This window comes from Hoplias malabaricus, chromosome X2 (assembly GCF_029633855.1).
Source record: "Hoplias malabaricus isolate fHopMal1 chromosome X2, fHopMal1.hap1, whole genome shotgun sequence".
NCBI classification, from domain to species: domain Eukaryota; kingdom Metazoa; phylum Chordata; class Actinopteri; order Characiformes; family Erythrinidae; genus Hoplias; species Hoplias malabaricus.
Window position 1 is genome coordinate 48,484,924 of NC_089819.1, and position 13,986 is coordinate 48,498,909.

Genomic DNA, 13,986 nt, shown 5'->3' on the forward strand with positions numbered 1-13,986 from the left:
AAGTAGTCCCAAGCAGTGATATTTTTTCTAACCCATTCATTTCCCAGCATTAAAATAACAGTGGGTTTTAACTGGGCCCTGTCACTAACTGAATTATTTCGCATTTTTCTCTGTATTGAAATACTCTTTTTCCTCTTTTGACTGAACAAACAGGATAAACACAACTGCAAAAATGGCATGTGAGTAATTCTACTGCCTGCACAGAAGCCAACAGGCAGAACTGTTCTGAAAGAATACCCACAGGACACTGAGATGAGGTATGTAGCAGATACACCTCTTTTCTCTTATTCCTTTAAAGATTCTTCTATTGAAAGGCTCTGTAGTGTTTCTATTATGTACCATTTTTATGACCCTTGTGCCAAAGAACTATTGTATTTGTAAGAGTGTACGCACTCACACATACACAAGCATGCAAGTGTAGTGCCATCAGCAGTGGCCTGACACACGGTAATTCATCACTCGGTCAGGATGCCTTTTTAGAGGACACTAGATCTTTTCTCCAGAGCAGACAGAGAGACGAGGTGAGAAGCGCCACTAAGCAGAGAGGGGGTCAAACGGACAAAAGGGAAAGGTGTGGAGAAATGTGTACGAACGTGGATAGGAACGATATTAAAGCAAAAGTGTAACTAACTAGCAATGAATGACTATTATTTACCCACAAAACATACACACAGGTCATACTTACGCTCTCTCCCTCGGAAATATCAGACTCATTGGGTAGTAAAGTTACCATTTTTTATCAGTATGTTTCAAAATGTATATGCTGGGCATTGAATCTATACTTGTACGACACCAGCATTGCTGTAGGGTTATGCTTCAAATGCAGCCAGACTTTGGCCTGTTTACTGTTTTATAAAAATGTAAAAACAGCATTTTGTTCTTATCGAGCAGCCATACTCCCCTGGAATGGAGTGATGACAGAAAGGTTGTTCTTCTGAGCTTAAGGGAAATAATTTGCTGCTCAGTGTCAAGGGTGAAGACTCCTGTCCCTCTCACCGACACACTCGCATAACCAAAACTAACACACACTCATACACACTTTGCATTTGCACCTGGTTCTCAGTGGACTATGCTGCTATCCATGGTGCTGAAACAGCCCTGGCTGCTGCACTGACAGCCTTTAAATTCCTCAAGTGCAAATAGCTGCAACCTTGTGCGCTAACGCACTATCAGAGATTTCCATCAAGTCCACACATAGGGTGTGACTTCTCGGCAGCAAACACAGATAGAGGAGAGAGAGGACATACAACTCTCCACAAAAACTTCTCCCTTCTTCTGAGCAGAGGGGGATAAATCATTCTCATGTTCACAAGGAAATGTTTAGAGTTGTCAATAAACAAAGGGAAAAGTTGTCCTTTTATATATATAAAAAAAAAAGGCCCTGATATAAGATTTCAGAGCCATTTGATTTAGACAGACGTTATTTAGGAAACATGTTGTTTTTAAAGATTTCAATGGACAATTCTTAAAAATTTAAATCTTTGTTTTGATTCTAATTAGATAAATCTCGCACTGGAGAAATACAATATACATCTACACTTTATGTTCTATGAATTACCAGAATTTCTCCTGTGTGTGTAAATATGGCAGCCATAAAACATAGTACAAATAATATCAAACAAACAGCAACTAACTCTTTAGAAGCCGTTTATTAAAACTGAGACTGTAATGGGAAAAATAAATATTTTCTTCAAATTTACTGAACTTCTCCAGATTTTATACAACGATAAAATATTTGGTATGTAGAACCACACGCCCAGGCAAAGAAATATCTAAGATTACTCCTGCGCTGACCCAACAGCAAGTCCTTGCACAGGGTTGAAAAGTTTTGTTTGTCACACACACTACTGAGAATAGGCCATGGTTCTCTCCGATCTCGATCTGGTTTGGACACTGTGTTAATGAGGTTCGGTTAATCAATAGAAGTAGAAAAAGTCTACACAAGTAAATGAAAAAAATTCTAAAGGATATTCACTCACCATGAGGTTATTGGGAGCAGGGCGTTCTTTTGGTTGCTTTCTCATGCTGTGAAGTGAATAAAAGTTTATGTTAAATACATTGATTAATGGCAGGCAGGACTGCGGCACATTTCTAAAAGAGCTTTAGAAAGTTATCAATCTCTCAATCCCAATTTTAACTTGGTGCAAAAAGATGGTGCAGAACAGTGGAGCCCAACCAATGCTGAGATTGCATTACACAGGCGAGTAAATAATTATTCGGAAACATAGACTGACTGCACAATGTAATGCATCAACTTTAGGAGGAGGTTTTGTCAAAATGTTGGGTCACACCCCTAATTTGGGAACCACTGCTTTAGTTTGAAAACAGGATTATGTAAAACAAGAGATGTGTCTTGAAAAAATAGACAATGGATGCTGCTTAATGTTAACAGAAACTAACAAAACAAATAAGCTGGCCACCAAAAACACTGTTAACGTGAACATCAATATCATCTTTGGATCCTCTCTGCTGTTTCTGTTAGGAGTTCAGGTGAAATAACTCATTCTTGTTAGTGGGAGTGGAAAAAGTAAGTAAGTCCATTAACAGCTTTCCTTGGCACAGATCTACCTAAAGCAGGGGCAAATCTGTCAAGCTGACCCATATAAAAGATAGGAGGGATTACAGGGACATAGAGGTGTATGGAGGGGCTGTTTGGGCCATGATGAATGAAGCATCCTCAAGAACATGCTAATAATAGAAGGCAGGCAGGGATAGCAGTGCCAGGCTTGGGTGGCACCATGGAGCCAGGTGACCTGTTTGTGTAAATAAAGCGGATGGCGAGTAAACAACAGCTGCTAAACAAGTCCCTACACATCTGGCTGTTGCCTTAGTGCTCACAAGTTCAACACAGCTGAGGGAACCAGGGAGAGGAGGTACAGGGGTTAAAACTTGGGGCCTAACCTGAGAGAGAGAACTGAATGAACATGTGTGTTTGGGTAAGGAGCGCTGAGGTAGTGTAAATATTTCTACTCCTGGTAAGCTTGGTTGACTTCATAATAAAATCATTAATCATAGTCACCTGACACTACTGTACCGACCTGCTGGAGCAGAAGCAGTGGCTTGGAAGAAGGGATGGATAAAGTGGGATAGGCTTTCAGTTTATCCCAGGTTTATAAAAGGATATTCGCGTATGCAATTTATTTAAAAAGCAATGTTTTGATATGATACAATGAAATCGGACTTCAGTGCATATTTCTATACAGTTCTATATATTAATACCAGATCATTCAACATAGCACAAGTATCTGAAACAAAACCCAATATAACACAATACAATCCAAATAAAAACACGCCAGAGACAGATAGAGTAGCGTCAAGACCACTCCTTCTTGTTCTTTATTACTATATATATAAAATTAGGTTCACTTACCACTGTGTTATGAAGTGCACAAATTTCTCACTGAACTGACCAACTGGAAAGACAGGGGGGTCCTGAAATAATACAGAGATAATTTTGTTATAAATAGTAGTTAATGTTGTTAAACACATATTTAAAAATATACAAAATGTAAATTAATAGCAATGTTGATTAACCTACGTTGGTTACGTAGGAGTACATTTTTTCAACAACTTTGAGTTTATGAATCTGTAACGTTCTGATATTATTTTTAGTTTTTGCATATGATAGATTTAACTAAACTTATTCAGTTCATGCGACATGGCGTCTGAAGTCACAGTTGCAGAGCCAGTGTGCAGCAATTTTCAGCCAAGTTGGCGAATGGTCTGGGGTTCACTGTGTTTATGTGAATTTCATGTGGACAGGTTCATGTGGTTATTTCAGTGGGTTATTTCAGTGCGAGGGGCTGTGGCACAACTCCTGCATCGGGTCACTGCATTGAGGAGTTTGTTGTGTTCTCCCACAGTCCAAAACTGGCCATGGAAAAGAATCCATAGGTGTGAGTGTGTAGCGGCCTGGTTTATAGACAATGGACGAATGAATGTATTTATGAGTTGGTGAAAAGGACTCTTAAACCATAGGTTTAGACAACATTCAATATTTAGGTAAAATACTTAAAACCAATAAGTTAATTGTATAACTTAATAGTATCAAATATTTCATTCATTCATTATCTGTAACCCTTATCCAATTCAGGGTCGCGGTGGGTCCAGAGCCTACCTGGAATCATTGGGCGCAAGGCGGGAATACACCCTGGAGGGGGCGCTAGTCCTTCACAGGGCAACACAGACGCACACACATTCACACCTACGGACACTTTTGAGTCGCCAATCCACCTACGTGTGTTTTCGTATCAAATATTTGAAATGCATATTTGTTTTTTGTTGTATCAAGCATTAAATTAAGTATTAAACACTTGAAGTAAATGTGTACGATTGCCTTCATTTTGCCAAATGATTGCCTTAATTTTTATTAACTTAAAGAGTTATTTGGTTTCACGGTATAGCACCAATCATACACTATCCCCCAGTTCCATAAGAACAAGGTATGAAAGAAAATTAAAGTTTAATCTACCATAAAGGCCTAAAAATAAGAGAAAAACAAAATCTCAGAAACCTCTCAAATTGAGATTTCAGTCGAGATTAATATAATTAATACAACTGACAACAAAAGAACGTGTCCAGTATTTATTCATTGTTTTTAGCATGGTCACTAAAAATCAATAAATCTAAAAAAAAAAGAGGAGACTGATTAAGAAACACATATTTAAGCTTTTCAAAAATATGAGAAACGCTCAGAGTGAATGATATGCAGGGTCCATGTGTCCTTGATGAAGAGGTTTTCCTCTGATGAAAAGAGGCAGTGTATATTAATTTTTTTGCAGCACCTGAACCCCTCTTTTGTTGGAGAGAGCACAATGCAGAGCTACGTACAACCGTGATTACAACCTGAACAAACACAGAGTCCCTGAACTAAAAAAGATGGAGGAAGACAACATGGAGGTCCATAAACAGAGTAACAGCCTATACTCACGTGAGAGAGAGAACAGAAATGGTTACAAGGAGTAGACAGAGCTTCAAGCAGAAGGGTAAGATAAAGTAATTAAATGAATTAAATTAAAAAAAGTATTTTATTCAACTTCAAATACCACTGTAAAATCTTCTGAAACACCAATACTCATCGTTAGTACCTGACCTGACTATTGTTTAGGTGGCTGAATGCGGTCAAATTCACGCAGAAATGTTCCAATATATACGTTTATATCCTTTGCTGCAGCAAAGTTGGACAAACAAAGACAGAGACATTAGATAACAGCAGAAGTCATGCATTAATGCCACTGTACTCTACAATTCTGCCAACAGCAAATCCACTGTGCTTACACAAGGCAGCACACAGCATGTATCTTAAGCCTCTCAATGGCATTCTGAAGAACACTGGCAACTTTCCTTTGTTAGAATCAACCTGGTATATGAACAAATACAGACAAAACTTTCTCAGTCTCTCAGTAAAATATTTAATAGCTGTTAATATCATCACCGGCTGAAGTATTTCAATCTCACTCAGGCTTTCATTGGATACAAAGGTGTAATAACTATTGGCAAAAAAATAAATAGTAGAATCTTGGGAATGCATTCCCTGTCAAACGGACAAGTTCCATACAAAGCAGATCATGAAATGAAGAGCAAAATCACTGATGACTGAAGCAATCAAAAATGCTTCCAATTAAACCTACACCCACAGATTAATGGCTGGTGATGGGGCTGAGGAAGGAAAGTGAAAAAATGTGAGTATAAGAGAAGAGAGAGAGAAAGAATAAGAGAGAGAGAGAGAGAGAGAGAGAGAGAGAGAGAGAGAGAGAGAGAGAGAGATAGAGAGGGAAGAGAATTAATAGTCAGTATTAGGGGTGAAATTAAATGCTAACTGCTCTGAAGCAGCAATCTCATTACAGACCATAACACTCATGCTCACAATATAATGCATCTAGTCAAATCACAGAAAAGTGGATTGATCTCATTGGCTATTAAAAAGCCCTTTGGGCTGCTTTCCTCTCTCTGCCCTGTGCTCTGGGTGGGCTGGGGGAATATGATGCATGCACCTATTTAAATTAACAAAGCAATAATAAGAGGCTGCGATGTGGCACTGCTCGAGTGAGCCGCAGCCTAACAGAGCAGCCATACATCATTACACAGCCTGGAGGCCTAAAAACACACACACACACACACACACACACACACACACACACACACACACACACAAATATTCATAGTATTCTTATAAAGTAATACGACAGAACAACACAGATATAAAACAGAACTTCATGACACAAACTTGTTATTGTTCTAAAAGTCATGATGTACTTTACTGAGAATACCATGGACACTGTCAGCACTTCAAGAGCCTTAAACAACGGCATGTATCATAAAGCATTAACCGGAGGCTCCCAAGTGGAGAACTATAGGTCTTTCCTAGTGGTAAAATATGAGAGTTTAAATCACACTTAAATGTGGGTTTCAATGTCAGCATTGAAAAAATATTGAAACACACACTGAAAATATACATGTGCACACAGAGCTGCACATGTACGTACTTGCACACACACACCTAGGACAGAGTGCTTTGATGTGGCTGTAGTAAGATAAAGATGATGATGATGAAAGTGCTAGTGCATTATGCAGCATGCTGCCATTATCCAGCACTACAAACAGCCGCAGACCCAGAGCCTCAATCCCTCCACAATACCAGCGGTAAATATACATGTAATTGCCCAGTAGCAATTATCAGGCAAAATTAGATCAGTAATTACAGCGGTGAATTTAAGCGGGAGTCTTATTAGAGACATCAGCTCCTTCACAACACACGGCCAGAGCTGAACAATAAAAGACAAGCTGCCCTGCAGATGTCCAAACGAGCCGCTGGGCACTAAAAGCAGCCTGTAAGCTTCAGTCCACACAAACTCAGGGTGTGCAAAATATGAACAAATGAAGGTAGAGAGAAATAGAGAGAGAGAGAGAGAGAGAGAGAGGGGACAAAGAGAGCTCTTGTATGTATTACCTCATTTAGCTGTTTATTCACCCCTCACCTGAGCCCCATGAGACCTTGTGACCAATTATGTATGCCGCTCCATGGCAACCGCACACACACATACACACACCTTACAGGCCAGGTCTATAAAACTGAGCATAAACACACCTATCCACCAGTTTTAGGGGTAATGCGTTACAGACTAATAGATTTATTTTTACATTGACAAAGCCGTGTAGTACATTTTTAGTATAAAGTCTTGTAATCAAACTACGATTATGGACTTAATACATATATAATCCCATTACTCCCAATACAAACCTTTGCAAATGGATTGCTTGCTTTGTAACTACTTCAAAATTGGGGCTCACGTAACAGACACATTCCCAAAGCAATTTATACAGGAAGAAAAATCAGGCTTACATATCACACAGAAACACAAAGTGCAGACTAAGAGCACATGTGCTCACACGAAGAAACACACACTCCTCCAAGTCTGCTGTTGTCAAAATTGATGACTGATGCAAATGTTTAGCTCACTGCTCCAAATACAAGGTCCTAGCTAATTGCAAAAACTAAATCATGCAATATTTTCTTTGACGGCATTGATTTTTTCCCACTCCTTGGCTCTTTTCTTTGCCAGTTCATTCACTCTCTCTCTCTCTCTGGAGACTCAGGCACCTTTTAGCTCTCACCCGCACAGATAAGTTTCCATCTACTCTCTCAGTGCCTTTCACGCTTTCTTCTTCTGCCCTCTACCTTCCTTTTCTTTCTTTAAGCCAGTCTCCCTCTGCACTAAATTACTCTTTTACAGTGGGTTCTACAGAGTCTCTCCAGATACTGTGTCTCACTCACTCATATTCGGTCAAAGCTATAATTTAGTGGCTGCTCTGTGTGTGTGTGTGTGTGTGTGTGTATGTGTGTGTGCGTGTGTGTGTGTGTAATAAGGTCTTGGTCAGCTGAAAGTAGGTGGAGGCAGCAGCAGCAGAGGCAGTGTTCCCTGGCCTCAGGGCACTGAAGGGAAGGGCACGGCAGAAAATAGTTTGAGTGATGCCTCCACGGTTTGAGTAATGAACAGTTCAGCTGGGTCAACCCATTACACCCGCCGCCGTTTAATTATTAATTACGCTCAATCTATAAGAGAAAAGGACAAGTTCAGTATGTTTAATGTGTGTTTATGCTCCTTGCCCCTCCCCTCCCTGCTGCCATTCTGCTATTAGCACGTGTCAGCGAGCTGCTCGAGCAGAAAGGAGAGAGGTCTCTTTCACACAAATACACACACACACACACACACACACACACACACACACGTTTGCAATTAACAAAATTACTTATTAATCACTCAAACAGATGAGGAAAGCACAGTTAAATCTTATAGTACTTGTGTATTTATAGCATTCAAGTACAACTAAAGTAGGAAAATCTGATGAGCAACCACAGTGCACTCACTGTGGCTTTGTATCGTCTTGCCTTCTAATCTCAACGTTTATTCATTCCTTCATTTCAATTAACAATTAGTAAAGCAGACAGTGGGAAACTGAGCAGGTAACTGAGACAAGGTTACTTAATGGAAATTTAACACCAGGTCCTTTCTGTCTCTGGCAGTAGCCGAAACTGAGCCGGATGTCCAGTGCATTCTTCATTCCCTGGACTCAATACACTAGCAAAGTGTTAAAGTGGTAAACGAGAGTATAAACATATGACTTTCTAATAATTAGCAAGAGGCTGTAGGATTTCCGTACAAGACTTCAGTCATGGACATTAACTGGGTCCTTTAACATGGTTAAAAACCCCACATACCTTGACTTGGAGTGGCAGTTTCATTATCAGTTACACTAATATTTCTGTGCAGTGAACATGTGAATGTCCAAATAGTGCTACAATAAAACAAACTGGAACAAAGTGGAACAAAGTGGTACGTAAGGCAATTGCTTGGTGCTGGTGACTAGCCATATTAAGTTCAAGTCTAAGTATTTAGCTTAAATTAAACTTAAATAACAAAAATGTTTCCAGAATATTTTTTTAAATATAGGTTACAGATTTTTAAAATACAGGAGGTCCTCGGGTTACGTCAGTCCCGAGTTACGATGTTTCATGGTTACGAAACATCTCACATTTACTGTATAAAGCCTTGTTTTGACTTAAGTGGTTTTGCGTCGTAAACGTGTTAACGTGAACTTCGTGTTTGGTGTGTGCGGCGGAAGAATACACGGTTACGCGGATCGGGACCGAGGAGGATAGGTGTTAGGATAGGATAAGTGCTTACAGTATGTTATTTACGTACAGTATGTACGTATGTTCTGACTTGCACCGAAAATCGGTTTACGACACAACGTAGGGACGGATCAACGTCGTAAGTATTTTGATTTGTGTAGTAAATCCCAATATACATTTTTGTATTAAACTGTCTTTAATTTCAAGAAATCTGCTTTTATATGTTGGAGATCTCAATAACATGAGGCTGAACTGTCCGGAGACAAATTCTACATTTCACACAATCCCAGTCTCGGATTGCTTTCCTTTTAGATTCCGGTGACAGTCTCGACACTCTCAAGAAGCTTGTCCAGTGCAGGGAAATATATGGACTTGCTGTCCCTCACCCCAGCTAGCACAGAGAGAGACGAGGGTGAGGAAGTATGTCAAGGTTTCAGGTGGGTGTATTTTAGTGTCTACCGCAGGTCAAGGTTAATGCAACACCACACAGTCTCTGTGCTCTGAAGCCTGGTCATGCTACATTACCCCAGCAAACTGTGTTTTGTGTGTGTGTGTGTGTGTGTGTGTGTGTGTGTGTGTGTGAGTATGAGAGAGAGAGAGACAGATTCAGAATCAGCAGCTGATAAAGAGAGGGCAAAAGAGACTCTGAAAAAGTAGTTGACCAAGAGAGCATCAAAAAGAACGTTTTTTTTTGTACAGAAATGTTGAAATTCAAGCTGATCATTCGTAACAGCAGTGGCCATTTGTTAAATTAAATAAAATTAAATAATCGAGACACACAGATGTTCAGTATGGTCGGAAATTCCATATCCGTACATCTCCCCAGCGTGGACTAATGTCCACCAGTGGTGGCAGAAACCCAGTCTACTCAGAGACTCAAGCCCCTGGTTTTCAGTGAGGCCTGCTGGCTCTTTGCTCTGCCAGAATATGACAAGCTGAAACCCTGAGCTGATCTGCTAAAACACCTTGCTTCATTAGGAAACAAAACAGCAGCTTTCTGCCCCATTAGCCACAGCTTTAGGAGCTCCAGCACATCAGACGCGGACTCACCTCATCAACGATGCACTGCAATAACTGGAGAGGCTGTGGAGAGGGGGAGGAGGGACAAGGAGATTAGACTGCGTTCAATCTCCTTACAGTGCAAAGGAAATGAAATCGGTAATGCAGCAAAACAGGTACCGATTCAGATTAATCAAATGCACTCAGACACAGAAAAAGCCATTGGATCCGGAACGCTCTATTATTTCTAATGGCCTCTCATCGGAATGCAGGGCAGTTAAGTGTCGGTGTATTGTTGTATTATTGTATTAACTTTAGAGGCAAGCAGTCAAGCGATGCAAAGAGATGACTATCAAAAGAAATAAAGGAGGGGTGACCTTCGTCTCTGGAAAAGAAATAAACAAAAAAACTCATCAAATACTTACCATTAAGGAACCTTGGTTTTTCTGAATCTACAGGAAGAGAAACAAAAAGAAAGAAGATTAGACAAAAAAAAGAGACAGCAAGAAAGAAGAAAGGCAATATGTAATTAGCATGTTATAATCACAAGCGTCTCACTAGGACATGTTTATGATCACTAGGGGGAAAGCTCTGAAAAGCCCGGTGGCCATGAGTGGGCACGACGTGTTAACAGCATTTGCATAATGAAAATACACAAGCGCTAATAGCCTGATCCTCATTTAGCGGAGCCCAGCTACGCAGTGTGAGCTGATTCTCCTCCGAAGCTGCCTCCAGGTTTTACGGAGATGCTGGATTGGAAAAGTGGATGTGCGATGTGCATCTTAAACAGCAGCAGTGTCTTGGGCATAAATGGTGCACATTTGTTACATGTTAGCTGACAGACAAGTTGGGATGGTGGTAAAGCAGTGGCATGAGAGCCCTCAGATGTGTCCCTTTCTGGCTACTCATGTATCATATCACAATCATATCATGGTCTTTACAAGCAGATGGACTCCAAATTATAAAGCAATGACATTATATTAATATTAATGCCAAACATTACTGATTTAAACCACTCTAAATCTTTATGCACTGGGTCTTCTGAAGATGCGTCATTGATGCTTACCTAAACAAAACAAAAAAAGAATAAAACTTTACCTGAACCCAAAGCCTGAACCTAATCCTGGTCCTTATCCTATCCCACTTCTAACGTGAGCCAACACATTTTCACCAGTTTAAGTGTTTTTAGGTTCTCTACAGAGACCAGGAAAAGTGATCTCTGTAACAGAATACCACTGGTTACAGTGCAAAAGACAGTGAGACAATGGTTATTTGTCTGACGAGGGTGACTGAGCACCAGCTGCCTGCAACATTTTCACATGTTCAGCAGTTAAGCTGAAATGGCATTTTTCATCCTAGCAGGAGGCCGTCACTCTCCTGATCCGATCAGGCCCGCTCGTCCTGCTGAAATGAACAGCTCCTAGTGTGTGGTCCTCCTGACAAGGCATTACAGCAGGTGATTCACTCTCAATTACACACTGCTGCAAACTTTTTAAATACCCAAAGACATTGAATGCACCATCGCTTTATTGCCGTGAGTCATCAAGAAAAACGGAAACTAACTCCAAAGTACAATTAAAGATACCTTAGTCATTATTCTTTCAGGCATAAAAATCTATTCAGGCTTGTTCCTGATTGAGAAACATATTTAAGCCTGTCTACTTTATATTTGGACCTGGGAGACGACAGGACTTTAACTAACTGCTAGGGCTGGGAGACGGAAAACTGGACAGGACAAATTATGTTTTAAAAAGCCTGTTAAACAATACAAATTATTAAGACTGCTTACAACAATGCAGATTATTCTCCACAATTTCTGCTGTGCTTTTCCCAGAGGGCAACACAATGTCTGTGTAAATTTCTCCCCAGCTACTTCTAGCATGTGTCACACAGATTTGAGCAGTTACGTAAAAATTTAAACTAAACAAAAGTAATAATATATTTCCAGACGTGAAAAAGACAGCAAAATCATTTATGTGGTCAATTCTAAATGTCAAGTTAAAAATGTTTAAATAGTTAGCTAAAATACTCCAGAAATGAGGGGAAACAAATGATCAGAGTGGATTTTATAATTTGATTTAATCCAGTTAAATATTTCCTTCTAAAAAATGGACTTGGTCTTAAAAACTGGGGCTTTGGGAAAAGATATTTTATACAGTATGTTTGGGTGAATACAAGGGGGAAAATGATCCAAAACAGAAACAGCCGGAGAACACAAAAGGCAACAACAAATCAATCAGGGAAAGAAGCGCCGGCGGCTGTATACACATGCCAGCGAGTCTGCAGTCTTCAAAGATTCTCCGAGCGAGCCATCGAGAGACGCCATTAACTCCTGACAAAGAATGCAAATTAATCCCAACATGGGGTGAGACAGAATTAAAGAGTCTTTTATAATCAATGACAAGACAGGATAACATGCACACGCTCTCTCACACACTCTCACACACACACACACACACACACACACACACACACACACACACACACACACACACACACCAATGCTGGTCTGAATGCACAATCGTAACCCTCTGTCCTTCAACCATATCAGCAGGAAAATGAGCTTTAGAGAAGTGAGTGTACATACAACAATGAATGACAGAGAGAGAGAGAGAGAGAGAGAGAGAGAGTGTGTTAGAGAAAGAGAGTGAGAGAGCACAGATGTATGAGATGCTGTAAATGACAGCCCAAGCCTGAGGTAGTTGAGTGTGTGTGTGTGATGCCTGTAGGTGAAGAGTCTGCAGCACCATATGGAGCTGTGAAAATTAACATCAAGAACAAAAATGCAGCAGCAGCAGGCAGTCCTGTCTTTACCCTTCTCTCTCCCTCTCACTCTCTCTCTCGCACACATTTCTTGACCTCCTTCTTCCCCCCCCAAACAAATGTTTGAGATTTAGTAGGAAGTGTGTGTATGTGTGAGTGTGAGAGAGGGAGAGAGAGAAAAGATGAGCAATAGGAAAGAGTAGAAAGAGTACGGAAGGGACGGAGATAGAGAGTGTGAGAGAAAGCGAAGCGACAGCGACAGAGAGAGAGAGAGAGACATAGGGAGGGAGAGGGATATTAAGAGAGAGTAATAAATTAATGAGGTGTAAAATGTGAAGAGCTTTAGTATAGTGCCTTTGGCTCTCTGAGCTAAGAACAGAAAAGTTGCTACACATTTGATTCACCATTTCTAATCATGCAGATGAGGACACAGCCTAATGATGAAGACCAAAATACAATTGCTTTCATTCCAGTGAGGTCTAGGTAAAAAGCTGTGAATGATTTTCTGGAAAGCAAAGCAAATACCTTAGTTTTTGTGATTATCATAAATATTTTTGTATCCAATAAATTATCCATCTTCATTCAGTTGGATTGTTTGCTATTGCTAAGACCTCAGAAATCTAGGTACCAAATATGGCTGATCCTGATTAGAGCTGGACGATAATTCAATATATATCGCAATATAAAATGATTCAATAACAATTATAGGATTTTATACACATATTCAACATTTCAATACACATTATTTACAGCATCTGTCACTGACTGACAGTCATTACAGGGTGCTGTCATTGTTTGTTTATAAATATGTAATATTGACAAAGCCAATGGGTTCATGTTTGATGATGATGTAATGTTTTTTGTTTGTTCTTCCAAGTTTTTCAGAGGGTTTTAAACTGTTCATATCAATATCGGCAACTATATCGTATCAACCAATCATCATTTAATTAATTTTATATATATATATATATATATATATATATATATATATATATATATGAGAGAGAGATAGAGAGAGAGAGATCTGCACATTCACTTATGATAAGGTCTTTTTAGTTTCATCCAAATGCCACCATCGGTTGGTAAAAAAA

The 13,986-nt window shown here is 39.8% G+C and overlaps 1 protein-coding gene across 1 annotated transcript in view; it reads right to left on the reverse strand.

Moving 5' to 3' along the window:
* LOC136677203 (dual specificity mitogen-activated protein kinase kinase 5-like) overlaps positions 1–13,986 on the reverse strand; it is a 54,765-nt gene that overhangs the window by 8,425 nt on the left and 32,354 nt on the right. Inside the window, exons 18-21 of the mRNA XM_066654668.1 lie at positions 10,558–10,584; positions 10,184–10,216; positions 3,371–3,432; positions 1,980–2,025 (exon numbers count right to left, since the gene is read on the reverse strand). Of these exons, the coding sequence (XP_066510765.1) occupies positions 1,980–2,025; positions 3,371–3,432; positions 10,184–10,216; positions 10,558–10,584 (168 nt within the window). The remainder of the gene's footprint in view (positions 1–1,979; positions 2,026–3,370; positions 3,433–10,183; positions 10,217–10,557; positions 10,585–13,986) is intronic.